The 25,758-nt window shown below is 40.1% G+C and overlaps 1 protein-coding gene across 1 annotated transcript in view; it reads left to right on the plus strand.

Annotated features, from left to right (window-relative positions):
* CASR (calcium sensing receptor) overlaps positions 1–25,758 on the plus strand; it is a 73,013-nt gene that overhangs the window by 17,276 nt on the left and 29,979 nt on the right. The window contains exon 2 of the mRNA XM_084501174.1: positions 17,758–18,202. Coding sequence (XP_084357300.1) covers positions 18,018–18,202 — 185 coding nt within the window. The 5' untranslated portion in view covers positions 17,758–18,017. The remainder of the gene's footprint in view (positions 1–17,757; positions 18,203–25,758) is intronic.

Here is a 25,758-nt window from a genome sequence, read left to right on the forward strand (position 1 = left end):
TGGGTATTGCCGCCTTTTCTGGATTGCCATTTATAGTTTTATCATCCACACCTAGCAATGGGCTCATGGCCAGTCCAAAACTTTTTCTAATATTTATAAAAATATCTTTTTTCTCTCATAAAACTCTATTAACTATTAGTATTTCCTTGATTTTATTAAGTTCCCTCATAAGTTTCCTGCATATTTTATCTTATAAATTGTTATTAACATTTACTCTTCCTTTTCTTTCATGCTGCAGATAAGTGAGTTTTACTGTTTTATTGCCATCATCTAGCCCAGACAGCTTCTGGTTTAGTATAAATATTTTTGTGCTTAGAAGTGCATTTTTGGCTTGTGATTGGATATGCTTAGCACTTTATTTTACATTTCCCATTTGATTTTACACTACCAGTCAATTGGGCTAACAATCATCCTAAACTTTGGAATTTTTTCCTGTTTAAAGTTCCAAGTCTATATTTTGGAACCGATCCTCTATTATGATTGATGACACATTCTGCTTGCACATGGTGACTATCACCACTACCTAGGCAACTGCCAGTTCAAGGCAAGCAGTTACACCATCTACTCCACCAGAAACACATTTGTGGCTGATCTATTTTAGCTTTGACAGGGAAGTGTCTGCATTACCACAGGAGCCCTGGTAATCTTAACAGTCATTTTGTTATTGTACACTTGAAAGATACAGTACATACTTTTTAGCAAGAGTACAACCCTGATGACACAGTTTATTTCAAGTTAGCAAGGAAATTGTAATAAGAACTAAATGATAATAAGAAGAAAGCTTTCACTGAGGAGATGAGTAAAAAGTCATTAGGAATGATTCCAGCAAGATTCCAAAAGGAGGCAAATGGTTGCCTAAAAACTTTTTATTTTATTATTTTTTTTTTGGTCCTACCAGCTGCATTCTTATTCTGTGCTGTTTGTTGTTGGATCACAGCATTTCTAAAACATCATCAATGAAGATACATTCTGATCTTCAGGTTTATCTTTGCGTGGAGGAGAGCATGGGTCATTCCCCAGTCTTGCACTTGTATCGTTGCTGGAGAACAGATCCCTAAATGAAGGGGTGAGGCACCTTTTGAAGCTTAATAATGGTCTGTCTCTTGCCTCCCTCCAGTTCTTTTCCTGACATTTCCAGAGGACAGAGATAAAATTTACGAATTTCCTTACAGAATCACAGAATTTCTAGGTTGGAAGAGACCTCAAGATCATCGAGTCCAACCTCTGACCTAACGCTAGCAGTCCCCACTAAACCATATCCCTAAGCTCTACATCTAAACGTCTTTTGAAGACTTCCAGGGATGGTGACTCCACCACTTCCCTGGGCAGCCTGTTCCAATGCCTCACAACCCTTTCAGTAAAGAAGTTCTTCCTAACATCTAACCTAAAACTCCCCTGGCTCAACTTAAGCCCATTCCCCCTCGTCCTGTCACCAGGCACATGGGAGAACAGACCAACCCCCACCTCGCTACAGCCTCCTTTAAGGTATCTGTAGAGTGCAATAAGGTCGCCCTTGAGCCTCCTCTTCTCCAGGCTGAAGAAGCCCAGCTCCTTCAGCCGCTCCTCGTAGGACTTGTTCTCCAGGCCCCTCACCAGCTTCATCGCCCTTCTCTGGACCTGCTCAAGCACCTTGATGTCCTTCTTGTAGTGAGGGGCCCAAAACTGAACACAGTACTCGAGGTGCGGCCTCACCAGAGCTGAGTACAGGGGGACGATCACCTCCCTAGCCCTTCTGGTCACACTGTTCCTGATACAAGCCAGGATGCCGTTGGCCTTCTTGGCCACCTGAGCACACTGCTGGCTCATATTCAGCCGACTATCAACCATCACTCCCAGGTCCTTCTCTGCCTGGCAGCTCTCCAACCATTCCTCTCCCAGCCTATAGCTCTGCTTGGGGTTATTGCGCCCCAGGTGCAGGACCCGGCACTTGGCCTTGTTAAACTTCATGCAGTTGACCTCAGCCCATCGGTGCAGCCTATCCAGATCCTCCTGCAGAGCTTTCCTACCCTCAAGCAGATCGACACATGCACATAGCTTGGTGTCATCTGCAAACTTACTGAGGGTGCACTCAATGCCCTTGTCCAGATCATCGATGAAGATATTAAAGAGGACCGGCCCCAGCACCGAGCCCTGGGGGACGCCACTAGTGACTGGCCTCCAACTGGACTTGGCTCCATTCACCACGACTCTTCGGGCCCGCCTATCCAGCCAGTTTCTAACCCAACGAAGTGTGCGCCAGTCCAAGCCTAGGGCAGCCAGTTTCTTGAGGAGAATCCTTCTTTGGGAGATTTATAGACTGCCATGAATAATTATAGGAGCGACTCAAGACTAAGCTGGATGGTTCTCCTTTTGTAAGGAGAAAAAAAAAAAAAAAAAAAAAAAAAAACTCCTAGGTGAGGGGAAAGTATGGCCAAGAAATGGTGAACACACATTGATCCTTGTGGGTTCCTTCCAACTCAGATTGTCTATGATTCTACGATTTGTTTTATGACTTGAACTTGCAGAGGAGTCACTCCTGTCACCAGAATTGTGTTGTTTCCCCTCCCAAGTAGTTGCTGAAAGCACCCATTGACTCTACCAATGCTGAGAACCGTTCAGTGATAGAGTGAAACGCCGTGGATGGGGGCAGGGGTTGGGGTGAATTTGTGCCCATGGAAACCATCACTGGAAGTGAAATGCACACCTAAGTCTGGCCCTGTCCTGGCATGCCTTCATTTGCTACGTTAACCCTGACAGCAGCACCACCAGTCAGCCTAATTCCTTGTTATAAACAAAGATATATGCATAAATATCTAGTCAAGGTAGGAAATGTGTTTATTTTTTATTTTTACATTTCTATTCTATTCTTTTATTTTCTTTCTTTTTCCACTTGCTTAAATAAGCACCGGAGAGCTGTTGTGTTTTTTGTTTTTTTTTTTTTTATCACGCTCCTGCTCCTGCATTTTTCCAACCCAATTAGGCCATTACCACGGCTAAATGAGGCATGGAGCCTCCAAAAGTCACACCGTCGTCCCGGAGATGAAGCACATATAGCTGCAGAGTTGGCAGGCAGGTGAGGTGGCTGGGGCTCACTAGAGTGTGACCCTGACTGTTTTTGTGTTCCAGAAAGATCACCTTCAGAACGAGGTGGGGAGGGGAGAAGTCAAATTAAAATATTACTTTAAAAGAGCACCATGCTCACTAGAGGTTGCAATGTTGTGGTCAAATGATGTGGTTGTGTTTGTTAGGGATGCATAGATGATCCTGCTTACCTCAGGCCTATGTAGATTCTTTGGGACATGGTACTCAAGGCCCAGTGGCTAATTGGCAGGAGTGCCAGCTCACAGTTCCTATCCACGGTCTCTTCTGATTTCTGAACGACATGGGAAATAAAAAGGGCTGTGAATGTGAAGAATGTGAAAGCAAAGACTGTGAAAGCCATAATATATCTTCCTGGGTTTCTGACATCATTTTTCTCCTCACTGGTCAAGAGCCCCATCCCTACCAGAGCCTGTCCATAGGCCTGTAGTGCTCCTGGGCAATCCCACTGCATGGGGGGGATGATTAGTACAGCAGCCAGGCTCCATCTGACAGTGTTTGGGTCATTTGTACTGTGCCAGCTTGTGCAGTAAAGCAGAGCATTCTTCAGCACTTTCCATGACACGAAAGAATAGATTTGCTTTTATCTTTCTATGGGAATTTTTTGTGCTAGGTATTGAAAGGAAGCAGAGGAAAGGGTCATCTGTCCTGCAATGATGCATTGATAATCCTTGCCAATCTTTCTTCAGTAACAAATTGGAAAAACTTATGTGTCTAATGAAAGGGGGAAAAGGGCTCCATTGGAAAAATAAGGAATGCAAACTCTATAAATTAGACTCACCAAAGACAAGCTTGGGATACCCTGCTTTATTTCAGAGAGGAACTCTGACAGAAAGGATGATGATTTTCTGTCCTATGCTGTTTTAAGCACATAAGTTTTTGTGTGCTGAAAAATAATACTTGCACTTTTATGCATTCCTTTTTTGTACAGTGAAGGTTGGATGAAGTCCTTAGCTCAAAATGCAGATTATTTTAGAATTTGAATATTTTCCCTTGTCCACAACTTCACCTCAGTTCTGCTTCCTTCACTCACACTGAGCAAGATGTAGATTACTTTATTCTAGAACTGACTTATAGGGTTGATATTCACAAAACTGCTTAGGATGTTAACCAACTGTTAACTAGTGGAGCTAGAAATATTTCTTGAGACACTAATGTTATAATAGTCTAGCACAGTATTGTTGAAGCATATATCACTGGGTACTGCAGGATCTCACACCAAATGAGATATGAGGTCTCAGACCAAATGAGATGCTGCTTTGAATAAAGATGGCAATTTCTATAACTCTCATACATTACAGAGCAGAAACTATGCATCTGTAGGGTTCAAAATTCATTCTGTAAATAATCTTTAACAGAATATTGAAAAAATATTTGAATTAGTCCTCCTCATCTTCTACAATTAATCATGGAAAGTTTTGTACAAACTTGTAAAAAATATAGTACATCCCTGAAAAGGGCAGGTGGAGCAATAGGGGACAGCTATGCTGGGTGCTTGCACATTGCTGCTTTGGATTTGGTACTGCCAGTACTGGCTGCATGTCATGGGTCTTTGTTATCTCATTGACATCTTTAGCAGGGAAGTGGAGCTCCACAGACCCAGCCAGCATTTCTTAGATGAATAATAAAGCCATAGAAGATAAACAAGTCCTTGCATATCACTTTGATCTTCCAGTGCATTGCACATGAAAATAAGGGTTATTGGTCCTATTCAGGTATCAGCATATAGTGTATGGTATTGTATTCCACCCTGTGCTACTGCTGCCATGAGACATGCTAGCACAAGCCAGCTCTGCAGGGTTGAGTCAGCAAAACCTGCTGTTCTCTCCCTGTAGGACTAGGGCAGGACATATGCCTGTCTGTGTCAGTCACTCACCTCTCCTCATGCCTACATTTCTATTGTTGATTTTCTTCTTTGCCTTCCACTGATCTATGTTTAGTGAATTTCATGGGTTCAGCAGAACTTCTGTCCTTGTTAAGAGTCCAGTATTTCCCATGAACTTATCAAGACTCTCTGTATATTAATCATACTTTCCTTTCCTGGGGACCTTTTAGGTCCTTATTCACCCTTGCCTTCTTTAATGGGAAGAGGTTACACATAGTATACAGGCAAAAGAAATACAAAAATGGGAGAGATTTTTGCTATTAGAATGAAAGGAGAGAGAAGAAAGCTGGAGAAGGAATAATTATTTGGTTTAAAAATCATAACAAATAGAAAATAGGCAATAGAAAAATGGGGGAGGGGAGGGGAAGACATCCTGGGACAGTAGAGAACTAGAAGTGTAAAGGAAAGAAAGTGTAGGGAAAAAAAATCTAAAAGAATTTATTAATAAATCACACTGGACAATGATAAATTAAACCATCCAACAAAAATAAAGTGTTTGTTTTTAATAAGAGTATAAATGAGAATGGAGCAGCCAGCCAGGGGCTACTTTGGCTTCTGATTCAGCAAACCACTAAAGTACATGGTAAGCTTTTAGAATCTACTAAATTTCATTACAGTCAATCTCACTAAAGTTGAGCACATACTTAAGTGTTTTTTCTGAATTGGATTTATGTTGAAATTGGCTCAGAATTACAGTTGTCCTTATTATTTGGTTCACTGAGGATTCTGCAGGGGAAAAAATGGGATCAAAAATGTGTTTTGCTTCAGACTGAGATTTTTTTTTTTAATCAAATAAAATTAAAGGAAATTACTAGGCAAAATATGTTTCTCCCTTGCAAGCAATTTCACAAAGTTGAATTGGGAAAAATGTTCAGTTCTCAAATCTGATTTATATTTTTTTTCCTAGAGGAAAGTCTGAATCAACCTTAATTCAGCTGATATTCAGTTTGATATTTGTCAGTTTCACATTGAGGAAGCATAGTTGCAAGAAATTTCTGAAATAATTTCTAGCTACTCTTACAAGTCAGGAAGACAAGTCCCAGACAAGGAAAGCGATTGGAGTAAGGTTACCTAGTCAGGAGAAAGAAGCAGGTATCATGTCAAGGACCCTTGCCCATGCCACCTCCAGGAAAACATCATTTTTGACAAAGCCATACCACATTGTTATCAGAAATCTGTTATCCTACTTATTTTTAAAGTTATACTTTACAGACAGATTGACATTTCTAGTAGCTTGCAATGAACCTCAATGCATCATAGAAAGTTTTGGAAAGAATTTTGCTGATACAACCCAGATTCTTCTCATATTTATTTAGATAATCCAAGCTTATTTTGCTCCTGCTATTTTTAAAGGAATGATCAAAAGGTAGTTTATTAACTCTGAAAAATACAGGAAGATACTTATGTTTTTCTTTATTCTAGTGTTCTTATTCTATAATTTCATGTTCTCTGACATTTCATCTTGCTAACCAGAATATCTTACACTGGCCAGTCAGAAAGTGTGAGATCTCTTTTGAATGGCACAGCACTACATCATGTAATTTTAACTACTTACAGACCACTGACTACTTTGGCATCTCCTACATCACTCTCCAATTCTTTCCTGCTTCATGACATAGCATAGAGAGGAAACCATTTAAAAATGTCTAATCCTTTTGACCAGTCCTTCTAAACAGTTATTTTCTAAGCAGTTGGAAGACAAAAAAAAAAAAAAATGGATGTAGGGTACAAAGCATCCAAAACTTGATAACAAGGATATTTACTTCTTATTCTAAAACAGATTAAAGAAGCACAGTTTCAGAAATTATGTTCATGGATTGGCATTTGTTCATATACAAGAACTGATCTGAAGCTTCTTTTCATTTGCTTGTAGAGAAGAACATCTTAAGAAATGCCCTGATGCAAAGTGTATAATACGATTGTATTTTTTATGGGCATGCCTAGAAAGGAAGAAAGATTGTGCTAGAGGGATTGAGCCCTCTTCTCAACCCCAGACATGCTTCTGTTAGGAAAGAAAGAAGATTGACTAAGAACTGAGAAAGATGGAGAAACTTCCAGTTACCTACATAGTGTTGTTCTGTAGGGCAGTGTTGGATTTTCTTCTGTGAGCTGTGAACATAATGCCCATTTACACTTCTGTATCTTCTAAGGACAACCTCAGAAAAGCTATTAACACTGAAAATTAGGAATTAAGAGAAATTCAGTTGGGTGATACTTGCTTGCAAAGCTTAGATGCAGAAGAAAAGGCTTGCTTGAGATGCAGGGATGTATATATAATATGCGGGAATGTAAGAAATCCTGAAAAGCACACAGATTGAATGCCTGACCATTTCACCTGCAGGCAGAAGTGTGAACTAATGAAACTTTGCAAAGAATATCTAGTGCCATCCCACAAAGTTGTAATGTCCTCATTCTGCAGAGCACCCCTCAAGCTTGCTTTTTCCATCTCTCCAGGATTGTCTAGTAACCTCCCAAAAACATGGAGTGGGGTAACAGAGTTGTCACTGGATTGCACATGCTTACACACTTCAGCATGGTTGATGGGACTATCTTTAGAAAAAAAAAAAAAAAAAAAAAAAAAAAAAGGGAAAAGAAAAATTAGAAAGACTAAGATCATTAAAAAAAAAAAATCTTAGTAAAGTACTTTACCTCTCATTTTATGGTAGCTTTTAAGGGTCCCAATCTCCCCTCTAAATGAAGACAAAAATCATAGAATCATTCCAGTTGGAAAAGATCTCTCAGATCGTCTGAGCCAACACTTAGCCTAGTACTGACAAGTCCACCACTAAACCATGCTACAAAGTTCTACATCTACAAGTCTCTTGAAGGCCACCAGGGATGGTTACTCAACCACTTCCCTGGGCAGCCTATTGCAATGCTGCACAACCCTTTCAACAAAGAAATTTCTCCTAACAACTGACCTGGACCTTCCATGGAGCAACTTGAGGCCATTTTGCCTCATCAGTTGGTGCTTGGAAGAAGAGCCTGATACACATCTTGCGACAACCTCCTTTAAAGTAATTGTAAAGTACAGTAAGGTCCCCCTTGAGCCTACTTTTCTCCACATCAAACTCAGCTCCCTCAGCCACTCCTCACAGGACTTGTTCTCTAGACCCTTCACCAGCTTTGTTGCCCTTCTTCAGACACACTCCAGCACCTCAATGTCCTTCTTGTAGTGAGGGGCCCAAAACTGAACACAGTACTCGAGGTGTAGCCTCACCAGAGCTGACTACAGAGGGACAGTCACTTCCCTAGTCCTGCTGACTACACTATTTCTGATATAAGCCAGGATGCGATTGGCCTTCTTGGCCACCTGAACACACTGCTGCGTCATGTTCAGCCAGCTATTGACCAATACCCCCAGGTCTCTTTCCTCCAGTCAGCTTTCCAGACACTCTCTCCCCAGCCTGTAGCATTGCATGGGGTTGTTGTGCCCCAAGTGCAGGACCCAGCACTTGGCCTTGTTGAACCTCATCCCATTGGCCTCAGCCCATGGGTCCAGCCTATCCAGATTCCTCTATAGAGCCTTCCTGCCCTCGTGCAGATCAACGCTCATGCCTAACTTATAATCATCTGCAAATTTACTGAGGGTGCACTCAATCCCCTTGTCCAGATCACTGATAAAGATATTGAGGAGAACTGGCCCCAGTACTGAGCCCTGAGGTCACCACTAGTGACCAGCCTCCAGATGTATTTATCTTCATTCACCACGAGTCTTTGGGCCCAGACACCCAGATACTTTTTAAGTCAGTGAGGCATACATCCATGAGCAGTCAGCTTCTTCAGGAGAATGCTGTGGGAAATGGTGTCAAAAGCCTTACTGAAATGTACGTAGACCACATCCACAGCCCAAATTACCTGTGATCCTCAGACTGTTGTTATATCTAAGTCATATTTTCACCCACTTTAAACAACTTACAGGATGGTAGGTTTTTAACAGGATGGGAAGGAAACAGCCAAGTAAGTTATCCATGATAAGGCAAGAATTTCAAACATAGAGAGGAAAAACACAGCAGATGCAGACCACATGAATTCTTTGGCACCTAAAATCTTTAAATCTGAGATTGCTTGAGGGCCCAATGCATTTTCCAGCATAAATTAGGGTAACCAGTAACTGGTTGGTTCATGACAGCTTTCCAAAAGGCTAGAGACAGGCTGTTGAGCTCTTAGAACTCCCTAAAGCCTGGAAATCACTTGAAGCCCTGCAGTTCTGCCATGGCTAGTGGGTGGTGATGGTGGGTGCTTAGCTCTGAAGGATTTTTTAGCTATTCATTAAACAGTTTGATGACTTTATCACGTTGCTTCTTGTCTAGTCATTTCCCAATAAGCACTAGGGGCACAGCAGAATGTTTTGCTTGGTAGGATGCTTTGATATCCTCACTCATTTCAATGTTTTCTGATACGCATACGCACACACTTTTGCTATGATTGTACTGAAACAGGAACAGGAGTGGAAAGATGAAAATTTGCAGGATTGTCTTATTCCCTCCTGGAGTTTGCTTCAGAGATTTGTGGTATGTCTTTCAGAAATGGTGTTTAGCTCTTCTTATTGAAAATTCTCACACTTCAGAGGAATAAAGAGATGCCCATGAGGTCCTCAGAGCTGCTTTGCAAGCTAGCCTGAAGCCTTGCCTGTGTAGAAGTGGCTCCAAAAACCAATGCCACCCACCACATAGATATCCACTAGGCTCTTTCTGTCCAAAAATCACTTACAGACCCATGTCTGTTAACATCTAATGGAGTTAGCTGAGACCATTCAATGTTAAAAGCCAAAATATGTCTCTGAGATTTTTTCTACTTCCACTTCTGTTTTCGCTTTTTTTTTTTTTTTTTTTGCTTCCCACCATCAGCAAACACAGGGTTATTTCTACAAACAGATATCAGTTCCCAGGACCTAAATCACACTGATCAAGGATTTTGAACATGCTACTTCTGGTTTGCAAGTTATTTCAAAAGTGTTATGTGAATCCCTAAATCAGGTGTAGTCCTGATGCTATGGAGGTTGCTATGAAGTCACATGGTCCCACCTGTATTGCTTGGCCTGGAATCATACTCTCTTTATGAGACAGTAAAGTCTCATAGTCTCTCTACTAAATCCACACATGGTAAATGCTGCCTGATGAGCTGAGAAGGTGTGGGTTTTTACCTGGTTGTGCAAAAGCCAGGAGCTGATGCTCTTTTAACTGCCCTTGCAAACTGCCATTTGCTACCACCAAATTTGTTTGAGACTCATTGAAACAGTGCTCTGGTTAGACCTGGCTGAGGCTTAGGCATCAATCTCTAACAGTTTAGGATTCCTTGTTCTCAAATTGCTCTGTTGTGCAGATTATCAATAGTGATACCCTAGGCACTTTTCTCCCCCCCTGCAATTTAGAAGTCCTGAACACAGATCAGAGTGTGATTTTTTATTATTCTTTATTACTTGGACGCCAGTACATGAGTTTAGTGGTAAAGGAAAACTAGTGATATGACTGCTACATGAAAATAATGCTACAGATATGAAAACTATTCTAAACACCTAGCAGATGGTAACCCCCTGACAAACTTCACACTGAAGGGCATATCTGATGCAGCAGAATTAAATGTGATACAATTGCCTGGTTTACTATATACATTTTTATATTTAGTTTATCCTGGAGAATTAAGAACATTAATCTAGGACAAATTCTTAGGTTTTCTTCACCAACTTAAACATATTCTAAGGCCCACTTTCTTTCTGCAGGCTATTCCTCTCTGTGCTAAGAATATGTGTTGTTTTTTCTTTTTTAATTTGACCTGGCCAGCTTTTGTTATTTACGAGCTTCAGCAGCTTCTTCAGTATCATGGCAGATTTGTATGAAATATTTTTGGCCTTGCTTTAGCTTCTCTAATGCCAAATGTGATTCTGATATATCTTTTTTAACACATTTTTTCAGTAATATAATAGGATATTTGCATCCTGATTCCTGCCAACAGAGTTCCATTTATACCAGATATCACCCCCTTAAGCTAATAACAGGGCACAGAAACACTGTCTTGGAGATCCTGTGCTGATAGTCTTGATGATTTCATAGTCTCATTCTTAGTAAAACTTGTAGCACTTGTGTTTTGTTTTGTGGGGTTTTTTTTGTGCTTTTTTGTTTTGTTTTTTTGGTTTTTTTTTGTTTTTTTTTTTTTGTTTGTTTGTTTGTTTTTTAATTTGAAACCAAATGTGTGTGTAGTAGTTTTTAAATGAAATCATTATTCTAGATCTGAATTTTGCTGTCCACACCACATGTCTCTGAACTCTCCATACTTTTCTGAGGTTGAGATCCCATTCTGAATCATGTCACTTTACCAGACAAAAATCTCTCTACTATAAGTGAAGGTAATAATTGTTGCTTTTGACATTGGCAAAAAATGTTTTATTTTCACCTAACATTTTTCTACTTTAAAGACAGAACAGTTTAATTCCACCAAGTGATTTCAAATACAGATCTTCTGTTAGACCATAGTAGCAGTCTGGATTTGGTTATATCTTTGATGTGTTCATTTTGACCAAACAGGTGAAAAAATGCTGTGCTAGTGCCTGCCATGATGACATATATGAACAATTTACTTCTCATAGTATCATGGTACCTCAGAGCTAGAAGTCTTGTCTGGTCTCAGAACTATGAAGTTTTGTGTTCTGTGTCCATCATCTATTTCTCTATGGAATGCCCTTCTTCAGCTGTCTTGAGCAATGAGATTGGACACAAACTCGACCACATTTATCCTCTAATCTCTGTTCTACCTGAATCTCTTCCACGTCCATTGAGGGCAGGCATGTTGCTCAACAGGACTCTAGTGGGTAAGTGATGAGCTCAGCTCCTCCAAACCAACCAACACCACAGCTCTGGGACAATCTCACCTACAGGCCCTGCTTACTGTGGGGCATCCAGGCCTCACAAAGGCAGGGCAGACTGGCTAAGCAAGACTATGTGGCAGTCCAAGGTCTTTTGGGGTCTGTGGATGAGGACAGGCTTATTGCCATGGTACACAGCCAGGACCAGGAGTCTTCCCCAGCTCCCTGCTGTAAAAAGGTCTTGCAAGCCCAGGAGACAGCGGAGCTTGAGCATGTTGGCAACCTTGCAGCACCCAGGCTGACCACATGCAGTTCAGCAAGTTCTACCTTTATTCTGAATGGGAGATAAAACCTTCTGAAAGATGAGAATTTCTTCTGAAATTTCAAGGCATTGTGGATATAAACAGGCTCAACTTTGATTTGTGTTCAGCTGATGATCTACCGTAAGTTAACAACGTCATGCTGTTCCAAAAAAGACAAGTGCCATGCTGAGATGTATAAACATTATAGGGCTGTAGCCTGCAAGTAATCCTACCACTCTGCTCAGCTCTGGTAAGGGCCCAGCAAGAACACTATGTTCATTTCTGGGCACTAGTCTACACTAATGGAGACACACCAGAGAGAGTTCAGAGGAACGAAACAAGAATAATCTGAGTTCAGGAAAATATTGTTTTTGAAAAAGGAAAAAAACAAATGATATAGTTTGTTTGGTCTAAAATAAGGGGATATAATAAGAGGAAGGGAATTCAATTTCAAATAGGTGATTATAACGAAGAAAGTGCTAATATATAATAGCAAAAGAAGATAGGCTTAAGCTGCAACAAAAAACATTCAAGTTAGATGTAGAGGAAGCATTGGAATAGGTTGCTCTGGCAGTCCGACACATCTCCTTCCTTGTAAGGCTTTAGACAACATATGCTGGGACTAGTACAAACATTGCTGTGCCCATCCTTGGCTAAGGGACAGGCTACATAACCCCTTGAGATCCTTTCCTACTCTGTTATTTTTGAGAAGCTGCTATTTAAAGTTGTGGTTCATTCCTGTCCGACTAAGAAGTAATACGTACTATGAAAGTGCCATTCATATTCTTTTCACACAAAGAACAAACTGAACATTTCTGAATTTTCTGCATGATTCCTGACAGCCAGATTCAACTAGCAAAACAGTGCCAACTGCTGCAAATCTCTCAAATACATGTGCCTGCCCAAGGATACCTCCTCTTCTCCCTCAGGTAGTGTTTCTGCCATGACAGTAGTGTCCCATTGTCTCCTCCTGTGCCTGGAGCCCCTTCAAGTTCCTCAACTGAAGTTTAAGTGAGATAGCTGCTATTTTACTTCCACTTCCAAAAGAGTTTAAAATCAAAAGGTCTGACAAAACAGAAGAAAAAAAGGAGTTAAAAAATATTTTAAAGTCTTCTGCACTGGAGAGCATATAATCAATGTTTACATGCTAATACTAAATGTTTTAAATGTAAAACTATTTGCAAAGAAAAGAAAATAGTAACAAAGCTTCTTTCTAAATTTAGTTGTTTGTTAATTTAATCTTTTTAATTTGTTAGCAGAAAACTGCAGGAGCACAGTAATTTGTTCTATTAGTGGTACAATTTCCACCTGTATTTTGCTAAATTCTTATGTCTTCAGGCATGCATTAGCAGGTAATTCAATATTTGGCTGCATAACACTCTCCTTTAATAAGGAAGAGGCCCATAATCTTAATACAATTATAGAAAAGAGACCTGAAGGAAAATTTGCTGCAATGAAAGATGATGCTAGAGGATATTAGCTCTTGTTACTGGCACTGAGCAAATAGCTGCTCATCACAAAATCAGTATCTTAATTTTTTTTCAACCTCAGGCACAGACAGCACTTGAAAGCAGCTGGGAGACTTTTGTCATATTAAATGAGTTGAAGATACCTAATGTCCGAGCTGTAGGAGGTATTTATTTACAGACAGCCATCGACTGAGATTTACAAGGAGCTGGACATACACTTAGTTTTTGTCTGTTGTTTTTTGTTGTTGTTGTTTTGTTTTGTTTTGTTTTGTTGTTTGTCTGTTTGTTTTGTTTTTTGTTTGTTTGTTTGTTTGTTTGTTTTCTGGATGTCTTACAGGACATCTGCATCTTTTTTGTCAGTACATCTTTGTACATCTGTGCCTCAGTTTGCTGCCACAGGGATGTGACTTATACATCCACAGCCTATTACAGAGAGGACCTGTGATATTATTTCAGTTCTGAGTCCCAATCCTGTGAATAGATAGTTCCAAATTATTCAGTGAGATGCTAATTATCACCTTATACCATGAATGAGTAACTTTGTTCTCATTGTCTAATGCCTTGTTATGCTCTTGAATGACATCTTGGAGTACTGAGTTCTGTAAATACTGTTTTAAAATTAACCTTTTTTTATCAGTCCAAATCTGTTACCTTTCAACTTTGTCTGCTGCACGGAAAGATAAAGAATGTGAATTCACTTTTCCTGCATTTAATACTTCAGGCATGTACAGTTGGGTGACAAAAAGAGGTTCCTAAATATTTAGTAGCATCAGCTCAAACCCCTTCACAGCATCCCAGCGAACTAAATTACATTGTCTGTCTGTTCATGATGAAAACTCTTTCCTCTTTCATAAGCAAAGAACCCTAAAGGTAAAAGAAAGCCGTATTAAAGAGAAAACAGAAAACTGGGAAAAGCAGATTATTAAATCAGAAAGATGTGGTCTTAAGCTCACCCTCTTCCCACAGAAGATGTGGAAGTCATTGATCCCTTCCCACCTTGGCTGAGACCCACACACAGTGCCCCCTGAAGAAGCATGCATACCTCCAGCTCTCTGCCAGTCGGAAGGGAGTAAAGAGAGAAGGATGCCCTTGGCTAAATAGTAAGACCATCCCATCTCTTTGCAACCACCTGAAGAAATTATTGCTCCCTACTTCAGACACCTCATTTTTAAGTACTGTACTCTAAATTCAGCCTTGCTGGTGCTGAACCTCTCCTCAGTATGCTGTATCAGCTTTTTTCCTTTTTTTTAAGTATAAAAGAAATAGAAATTCAGATAACTCTTCCTCCTGCTTCCGTTTCTGAGGACTCCTCCCTGTTCTCCTGTGAAGCTGCCTTGCTGGCTGGAGTAACTCCTCATCTCCCTCAGCACAGGAGTGATTCCGCAGCCTACCCTTAGTCTGGGTACAGCATGTTTTGTCCATACTGGAGGTGATGAGTGATGTTCTGTTCCACCTCAAAACTGGTGGTATTTAAGCAAGAGTGTTCAACAATAGCATGACTGCTGTGCCAGTGATGCTGGCTCCTCTAGTCCGTGCTCTCTAAGAGATGCTGGCAGAATGCTCCCTACAGAAAGTAGCCTCTTGCCAAAGCTCCAGCTTGCCCCTCTTTCCTATGTCCACAAATGTCAGGAGTTCTTGATTATTAACTTAGGTTCCATATACTGCCTGTAATTTCACATCTTTTCTGTTCTCCTCTTTCCTTCATGTCCTTTTTTAATTTAAACAGTACCAGATTTTCTAACCATGAAATCTCTCCTGGACACACAACTTTTTCACTGTGTTTTTTTTTGGGGGGGGCTGCTCTTATATATTCTATATTCTACATTGTGACATGTGTATCTGAATCAACACTATCTGCAAGCATATTTAAGTTGACTTCAATAATACTGTTATGTTACTTCTCAATTTTAAATCTTGCTGTGCTCCCCAGAAGACCATTTTGCATACCTTTTGGCTGCTGTTTCTTTTGGAACAGAATTACAGAATTTCTTACTGAAGTGTTCAGAAGAGGTCCCAGTTTTCCAGTTCATTTGAATTGGTGCCTCCCTGCTGCCTGATCTGAGGGGTGCTTGGGAAAAAGGACAAACGGAGTAGTGATAAGGATGTTCTGGCCACAGTTCTCCATGCAGGTGTGAACTTTCCTAAGCGGTTCTTTCAATTGGGCAGGGAGTGGCGATGGGCAGTAGAGAGTGTGCATAGTATACCTGACATCCCTCCCCATCTGCAGTGTATTTGATGTGCTCCTTAAGCACAGAGCTTGCTGAACATTTGTTAGGTGCTTGACTGTATGCACAGGAAGGCTGGCAATGTGCCAAGGTCATTGCATATAGCTCTGTTCTGTAGCAGGCAGACAAAATACCTTTTCTCCTGCCATGAGACCAGATATCCATTCTGTAGATGATTGTAAATACTTCCATGGGGCATCAGACAGCAGGAGGCCTTTGTGAACCAGAGCAGAATGAAACGAGTCTGCAGCTGACTGCAGTGATTGCTTGCCTTTCAGTAACATGTCCCATAGGAGCTGGCAGACTTAGCCTCAGCCAGGTGGGAAGATATATTGCACCCTGAATAGAGCAGTGTGACATAACTCCAGTTGCTTGCCAGAATAATGTCCCAAAGTGTTTTCTAGCTGACAGTGTCAGCAGCAGCTGGACATTTCATGCACATGTTTCAGATTTGGGGGATGGAGATGAAATGCCCACTCAGCAATAGAGATCTAGCTGTCAGGTTTGCCAAAAATGGGAGTTTCAGACTCTGGACTGAGTCCCTTTGATTCTGTGAACATGAAATATGTCTTTTTTCATACAAAACCCAGTATGTTCCTACAAGATGTTTCAATGTGACTCCACATTTCCTGGTAGAAAATCTTTTGCCTAGCTGTATTTTGATCTCTAGACAAAGGTTTGATTCTCCTTGCCAATAAAAATGTGTTTGTTTAAGCCAGGACCAAAGCATAGTTTAGAACAGATAAGAGCAGCATATACCCAGCCCTCCAAGTGTGCTGACTGCAGAGGCATGAGAATGATGTGAGCTTTGTCTCTCTTCTTTTGTTGACTGCTGTTTCTGGACCTTCATTTTAACCAAAATGTGTGAAATATTTGCATGTGCTTGGTGGTTATAAAGCATGCACAATCATTAGGGCTGAGTAGTAGAAGAACCCCTGTGATAATAGTGTTTCCCTGCAATAGCTCCTCTTTTGACCTGGGTAGAGGTCAAATCCTCTAGGTATATCTACTGCATTATAAACCATCCTTATAAAAATATTCTCAGCACTTGAAAAGTCTTGATGATTTGCTTCAGAAATTTAAATCATCTTCAGGATTAGCAGGGTAGACTGAAAACTGGCCAACTTCAGAGTTTTACTGCTAGTTTTTGCACCTGTACCCAATAGGCAGAAGAGCCATTTATGATGAATTTTCTTGTCCCCTCCTCCCTTAGAGCCACTGCCATTTTTGTATGCCATAATTAAGTTAGCTCTTCTTTTGGCAGGCCTGTAGATGTGCTGAAGGGAAAATGTATTGAGCACAGAGAAGCTGCGGTATTTCTTGTCCTAGTAGGGCACAAGCTTCAAACCACTTCAGGTAAACCTGGAGTGACATGCTGACTGAACTTTTCAAGCCTTCCCAATTAATTATGGAGAAGTATCTTGACTTCAGATGCTTCCCTGGAAGTTATTCTTGCTTTAGATGTCTTTCTTCTGACCTTGTTTCATTTTTAGCAAGAATAAGTTCAAAACAGAAAGTAAAGAGTGATCAATGGAAAGGATAGGATGGAAATACACCAAAACTTTATCCTAGTTATTTGCTTAAGAGAAGGTTTTGGTTCCTAATACACATTTGGTTTTTCCATATTTCCAGCTTTCCCATCCAAGCATCTCCTACAATGTGCTCTGTACATTGAGGTCTGATTGCAAGTTCTGCAGGGTCTTCTGTGGCCATAGTCATGTAGAATCGTGGGTAGGTTTAGTAATACACTTCACAGGTGTGATAGAGAGTTAGGGCATCTGAGAGAATCCCTGACACTTGTTTGAGGAGACATGGCTGGGATCCCTGTGGTGCCTGAACCTCTTTCAAAGTTGGTATGTGTCCTGGGCAGGTTGCTGAGTGGGGACAGCCTTGGAGGGTGGCATACTGAGAGGTTTCTTTGTCAAAGTAGAACCACCCTGGAATCACAGGGCCCTGGTGTGTAGCTGGGATCACTTCTCATTTCTTTCTTTTGCAGTTCTCAGAGATGGGCCCTCTGTAATGCTTTGGCCATGAAGAAACAAGGACTGCTGAATTGCTGTTTTGCAATGGAGAAGAGAGAAGGAGAAATACCAGCATTGTGGCTTCCACCTTGTTGCTTACTTCCCTGCAGTCATGTGTCCCAAATCCTCCTTGTGCTGTATTAAGGAAAAGAAAAGCTTGGACGTTGCAACATCTGCTTTTGTACGTCATATTTTCCAATTTCACATCCTATAACCCCTGGTGAAAATAGGAACAATGACTTTATATAGCTGCTGTTTGATTCTTTTGCTATTTATGTGGAACACTGCTGCCTATGGGCCAAACCAACGGGCACAGAAGAAGGGAGACATTATTCTTGGTGGATTGTTCCCCATCCATTTTGGAGTGGCTGCTAAAGACCAGGATCTAAAGTCAAGACCTGAATCAGTAGAGTGTATAAGGTAAGCCACAAAAAGAGAAAACAAAAAAGTTTTGGTGGGGGAGTACTACAGCTAACTGCAAGTGATATGCTATAAACTGTATACATATAGTCTGTAATCCAGTGCTTGTAGAGACCTGCTGTACAAGGTAATGGAAAGATATGGTGTAAATAATAGGAAAAAAAAATGTGAAGACTGAAGTGTGTATTTTAAAAGAGTATCACAAGTAATATTTGGATAGTAAAAGAGGGCAATCCCTGCATTACTCAACATTGCCAAACCAGGAATATACTGATCTATCTGGCCATTCACAGTGGATGTTTGAATAGTATCCAAAAACTAGTTTTCCTAGCAGACAGACAGAAAATCACATGTAGTACCTTTAAGTTCATTTGATTACAGTCATACATGATAAAATAGCTCAGATATCAGATTTGGAGTTTCATTTACAGTCTGCCTCTCATCTTTACAAACTGTTTGGTTTCCTAAACAAGTGAATAGGTGAGAGCGGCATAGGTCACTGCTTTTGAAAAAATCCCACTGAACACATAGCTGTCCCCTTAGGACATTTACAAAGCCCAGACTTGAACTCTTTACTCAGCTTTTCCTCACTCAGTCTTCTTCTTCTGTGTAAACAGTACATATAGATTTTGTCTAAATCTTTGTCAGTTAACCCTGGAGGGAGAAATGCACATAAAAACAGCTTCTCTTATTGAAGTGTAGGCATTTTTATGATGAAACACGAGACACTTTACAGCTCTGCACATAATACACATAACAATTGGGAACTGACAGAAACTGATTGCAATTGAAATACATACATACAGCGAAAAAAACAGTTGATAGGGAATTTTGTCATGACCTTGCATGGGAAAGCACTTCAGTGTCATAGGACCTCTTTTGGAATCATATGTAATAAATTATATATCTAGAATTATTTGGACTTCTCATCCTAGTTCAGTTCTGTTGCAATGGTAATGAAGAATAACTGACAACATTCCTGCGATGCTCACAGATTCCAGGTGCAGTCTCCTACTGAAATATTCAGCAGAATGTATCCATCCAGGTTATGAGAGCATACCCAGATGTTCTCATAGGGAGCACACAGAAAGGAGAGTAATTAAATAGGGGTTCTTTTGCCTTCTTAAGTCCGTGTACACAAAAATCAAAAACTAAATATGTGTAGAATGTCTACTTCATGGAGCAAGATGTAGCTTGTATTAGTATTCTTTCTTTCCTGGATGCAGCAATTTAAAACTGGAATGCTGAGAAGTGATGGAATATTTCAACTCATTGTCTTCTTTACCTGCTCCATGTGACAGGCAGCACATGCCAGTATTTGCAAACTGAATATAGCATTCATTTCTGCTAGCATTGGGTCAGCCTCAGTGACAGTCTTGACAAGGACATATTATTAGAATGCATCACAGGAGAATGTTCCCTCAGAAGTACTGCAAATGTGGGTTTCCAAAAGATTTGTTAACTAGGCAGCACTGCCAACAACAAGCATATCCTGAAAAAGTAGACCAGCTGTTTTACGGACACAATGTGAGCTCCTTATAGGTGGCATTTGATCTGCCAAGAGGCATACTCCACATGAAATTTCCATGGGTAAAATCTATGTTCCTCTTACCTCTGCACCAAGAAGCTGCAGGCACAAAATGAAGGAGTTGACTGAAGAGGCACTTATGCCATTTTCCATATTTCTTCAAGGAATTGGACAAGTTATGAGTTGGTAGCATAATGCAAAAGAATACTTAATGGAAGACAAAAATCTAGCTGAAGAGGTAGTAGCAACTACAACAGGAGCAATTTGTCTAGAGGTAGCTCAAAGCTCTTTCATTGTACATCTTCACCAATAAATGCCTATTTCCAGGAAAGGTTTAATTCAAAAATGGTTAGGTTGGGCAGACCTTTTGAGACTGGTCATCAGATTTTAATGAAGATATTTAATCCATGAGACAGTTTGTGTGCTGTGGTGAGGTTTTTGTTATTAGTGCATATTAAATTGAAAGCAGATATTTTTCCTGAAATGATTTGCTATCTCAAGCAGAAGATTCCTCTGTCTGGAATTGCACAGAGATCTCACAAGACAGGACCACAACCAAAAGGTGGTCCTTTTTGGTTTTGGGCCCTATTATTAGGTAGTAACCTGGGGCAGGGTTGTGCGTGCAGACTCAATACATTCTCCAAGTCATGAGCTAGAGTCTTTCATATCACAATTCAGTTTCCTCAGTTCTGGGCAGTTGGTTAGTCCAGAAAAATGAAACTCATACTTTCTGGACAATAAAATTATAGGCTTCAGTTTCTTCCCAAAGTCAAATCTCCCCAGTCTTGTAGAGACTTTTGTAGGATGGCAAATCCACTAAAGTAGCATAAGCATGGCAACATCTGGTAAAACCAACAGTGCAGAATCTGTTTGATACTTTGGCTGCCCTTTTCACACTTCCCTGAGCTTTCTTCAGTGGTACTGTATCTTTTCAAAGCTGAGTCTAATTCATTTTATATCCATCCCTTTTTTAGATGGCCTTTAATCTCTTTATTGAATAGGAAAATATGTCACATATCCATTAGGAAAATTAGACCCAGGTCAGTAGTCTGTGGGCATCCTCTCTCCTCTCTCTTTCATAATTCTCTCCACCATTAGGCAATAACAGCAACAAGTCATCAGACCATGACAGGCTCCTTGCCTCAAGTTCAGGAAAAAAAATAAGGGTCCCACTGAAACTCTACAGGTGGTTTGTCCTCTGTGTCTTCTGGAGTTCAGTATCAAATGATTTATGAAAATGTGGCTTTCCTTTCATCTGAGAACCATTTAACCTGATCTGTGCTGTTTGGACTTTTTTCCACGCATGTAACTCTGTTCAGTGCCATACCTATACTCCTGAACAGGGCCTCTCAAAATGGGTAGGACAGTTTTCCCTCCACTCTTTCGATTTTCACAATCTTCATACTGTTGCAGTACTGTGCTTATATCCCCATCTCAGCATACAAACCTACTGTGCGTACCTTGCACATGACTATTTGAAAAACTGTTCCCATAACCCAGCAGTGAAAGGAAAAGGGAACAGTAATGACCTGTTCATAGTTCCTTTCATGCTGATTCATGCTGATACTGAAAATGCATCTTTGCATTTTGAGCAAGGGGTTATAGAATCCAAACTGTAAACTTTCTCATGATTTTTCCACACCAAATGTCATAGAGGAGTGAGAGCAATGTGTTTCCTGTGCTTCAGAATTAGTTACAGGGTTTATTGTTTAAACAATCAAGTGTCCCGCATTTGATATAAATACACCTTCTGTCTTTGTGTACCTCAGGTGCTGTCACAGCAACTTTCCTTATAACATTTGCTGATGCATATCTGATGTGTACGGTTGGAGACAGAGCCTGATTGCAGCACAAGCGATCCCTGACCCCTGTTCCCTATCAGCACCAACAGAGGCCTGTTCATAACCTGATTTCTCTGTCCTTTCTTGATGCCAGGTAGATCAGCAGTTTTAGTGGTGGTAGTGTTGTTAGTGTTATTGTTAGCAATGTTATTGATAGTATAACAATATATTTTATATATTGGTCATACATTGGGCACAGATTGGTCATACCCATGGATTTTTCTCACTGTAATGGACTGTTTGCAATGTGCACATACCTTCACTGTTTTGAGATACAGCATAGCCAATATGGTGTAACAAGGTTGTGATTTTTTGTGAATATTTCCTTTATTCTGATCAGAGATCTAGACAAGGTCCCACACTGTGACAGCCTTTGAGCTGTGAAACACTGCATGGTGAGACATCGTCCTGGTGTCATAGTGTATGGCTTCATACTGCAGGTCTCCAGGACACTTGAGCTCACTGGGTCAGCATGTCTGAGAGAACAGAGTTTTAATGCTACCCCGATGCACTCTCTCTTGTGGATGTGTTTGATAATCCAAATGCAGAACTGTATGCTTACTATGCTATTTAGATCTTCTCTTTCCCCTCCAATAGCAAGTTACTTCCTTTTCTTCTTTCTCTTCTATCCTCCTTCTCAGCCTCCTGAGCTTTGGCTTGCACAATTAATTCCCTTCACCAAAGTTCTAACTTTTAAGGGTGGTAAGCAACTCGTTATACCTCCTGACTGCAGGAATCTGACAAATGACTGAAGGTCTCCCCTTTGCATATCTTAGTAATAGCAGTGGTAGTAGCAGCAATAACATGTAATTAATGTACTGGAAATCTAGAGAGGACAGAGAAATTAGTATGTGTGTACAACCACTACAGCAAGAGGAGTACTGGTATGAGTGAAGAGGCATATGCAGCCTTTGCCACCATTCTTGAACAAAAACTATGTCAGATATGGGAGAGTAAGTGGAAGTTTTTAGCTGTTTAGCAATGTTTCACATTGCTTTCTCCTTTTCCTTCATATTGTATAGGTCTCAGTTACATGCCTTGCAGGTTTTGATAAATGAAGGTCATGAATTCACATGAAGCTGTCTTTCCTTCATGGAAACTAGCACATCTCCCTTTTCCTGCTGGATCCAGATAATGTGAGCTGTTCTATCAAGAACCAGACAAACAATCACTATTTCAGGTTTCTCTTCAGGGTTTCTTGCAGTCATTAGGCTCTGCAATCCTTCATCCTTTCTGACATTCCCCTGTGCATTTATTAGCTTTGGCTTCATCTTACAGATGGAGAAACTTAGAGAACAGCTTGAGCAGCGTCCCATCATAAACCCATGACAGGAGGAGCATGTGCATCCTGAGCATCCCTGGACAGACACATTTATACCAACTAGAAAGAAACCTATGGGAATTAGTAAGATGTTGTTTGCAATATCATCTAGCAATCTAGTCTAGCAAAAAATCTTGTTTGCAATCTTGTCTAGCAACATGGACTGCTGCAAAAATAATCTTTCCTCTGGGGATGTGAAGATTAAGATTAAGATTTGTGGAAGATTTTTTTCCTGATATCTTTTTCCTTTTTTGTGTTCCTGCCTGGGAACTGAAAGAACAGTGGATTGCTCTGGGTCTGAGGGAAAGGTGGGAGAATGGTCATGATAGCGGAAGCATTTAAAGAACTGAGTGTACATAAAAATTCAATTCTATACCTTTGGGCACTGAATTATTTACAGTAAACTTCCATTTAGAGCTTGATGCCCATTTTTCATAGCTGCACATCTCAGAAATGCTAAAGTACAAGACTAAGTCAATGCTCCTGTAAAAATAACATGTCAGAAAATAAGTTTTGGAGTCTGCTTATTTCCCACTAAAACAATACCAGTATCTATTTAAAGATTCTAGAAGTCTAATGAAAGGTCTGCTTCTATTAGTAAATGCTTTGCATGTTGTATTTTCTTTGTGGAAATTACCAGTCAAATTTCTGCATGGTTGAAAGAATATAACAGTGACTAGTAATATTAGTCACAGCAGGTCAACAAGAGGTCAGCTGGATCTGTGTAACCTGCTGCCAAGTTCAAAGGCCATTTTTACCCATAATTCACATACACGCCAAGCCAGAAGTAACCTATTTGCAACCTTTTGTTGGATTCTTACAGTACAATGGAAAAGTATTTATCCACACAATTTCCATTCATGGAGATTGAAGGAATCCTGAAATCTTGCTTCAGTAAAACAAGTTTAGTGTCACTGCGTTCATCTGACTTTATCAGTGTTATCTCTATAGTACTGATAGAATACTCTCAGTTAACAAATGAGACCTTGTCTGAAGATCTAAGAGGTATTAGAAAAGATGGAGTGAGATGTGTTTGTCTCCATCCCATCTGATCCTCTTCTGCTAATCTGCCGATGCTGCTATTACTAGAGGTGCAACTGGAAAGAACTGCATGCCTGCTGTCCATGTTAGTATGAGCTAAATTATCAAAAGTATTTCAAACACATTTGGAATCTAGCTCCTAGACAAGGCTTCCTTCCCTTCCTTTCCCCTCCAAAAGAAAGCCAACCCAATCTCAAGCAAATGAAGTGCAGGCCTAATGCTATAAATAAATATTCATCAGGAACATACACGTATGTCAGAAAGGAAAAGAAAAGCAGTTGTGTATCATGGGTCTGTTATATCTCAGTCACGTAACTCAGAGATTGAAAGTTCACAATCTCATGAAGCTTATCTTTAGAAATCTTCACCTTGGTAATGGAAACATATCTTAAAGTATTTTAAAATGGCACTCGTTTGAAATCTAAAATCTAGTCACTCTGCATCTGAGTGATACACATGCCATATGGAATAACAAGCATTCTTTGAAATCAAGAAGAAGACAGTTCAATTCTTACTGCTTTTGACAATACCACCTGAAATATTGCAGCATTTTAATCATTTAAAATGAATTGCTGTCAAAGGGACAGAAAACTCAATCTAACTTTTTTTATCCACTTCTATAATTTAATGTGAACTCGCTTATACTTATGTTTACACATACTAGAGTGTGTGAAAATCCTTACAGTTGTACTTCCCAACTTCTCGACAGTTTTCCCTTTAAATATATAAAAATGTTTTATTTTTTTCTGTTTTACACCAGAAGCCTGAATATTGTTCCTTGTTTCAAATCCTATTTTCATTTTAGTTAAAAATATCTGTGCACAGATTTAGATTTTTAAAAAGAAGTACCATAAAACCCCTTCTTGCTGCCATTATGATTCCCAGAGTTCATTAGAGACAGTGTGAGGCAGCTTGGTATGCCCAGCACATTTGGTTTTTGTACTTTGACTGCCTCATTCACTCTGAGACTTGCCCTTTTATTTCAGAGCTCTCCCATTGCCTTTCACTCCTTAATGGTTTGGAACTAGAGAACAAAAAAATCTAAATGACCAACTTCTAAATGTAACCCACATTCCCATGCTCTAAATGGTGTCCATTTTCTAAAGGGTGATCTTAGTAAAGCTAGCTGTCCCTTTGGTCATACATTATAACTAAGGATTTTTATTGGCCTCAACCTTTCTGACCTGAAGTTGCTCAAGAGATTTGTGCTGAAACCATGCTGTCTGTTGTTTGAAGTACAGCGTCAGAGCAGAACATCTTTTGGAAATTATCCAAAGATTTCTGGTGAAATGAAGTTGGATAAATTAAGTTTTTTAGGACCTAAAGATGAACCTTAGATGTGATATCTTGAGAATTTCTGAGTCCAGATAAGTCAGATAAAACTCTTAGAAAAGCAGTAATTTTGGTATGTTCATTCAGCTTGGAAGAAATCAGTCATGGGAAACATAAATTTTGGAAGCAATTCATTTAATCCAGTAATTAAAAAATGTCATATATCTCAGAAATTGAAAGGCCATGATTTTATGAACCTCGTTTTTAGAAACCTTCACCTTGGTATGGAAAAGCATTTCAAAATAGCACTTACTTGAAACCCAAAATCTACCTTTTTATATAGAATCTATTCTAGGGTCAACCATTTCCCCAGGCTCATCCTGTTCTGGATCCCATCAATTTTTCCAATTAATCTCAAGCATAACAGCTTTGAAACCTTCCTGTTTCCAACTGCAACTCAACACTAAACTGTAAGCCAGCTGCTAACCTGATCTATAGTGCATTACAAGGAAAGGCAAGTGTCAATTCATAGATGAGTTAGCCATTCCAGCTG

The sequence above is a fragment of the Aythya ferina genome (assembly GCF_964211825.1).
Source record: "Aythya ferina genome assembly, chromosome: 1".
Lineage (NCBI taxonomy): Eukaryota > Metazoa > Chordata > Aves > Anseriformes > Anatidae > Aythya > Aythya ferina.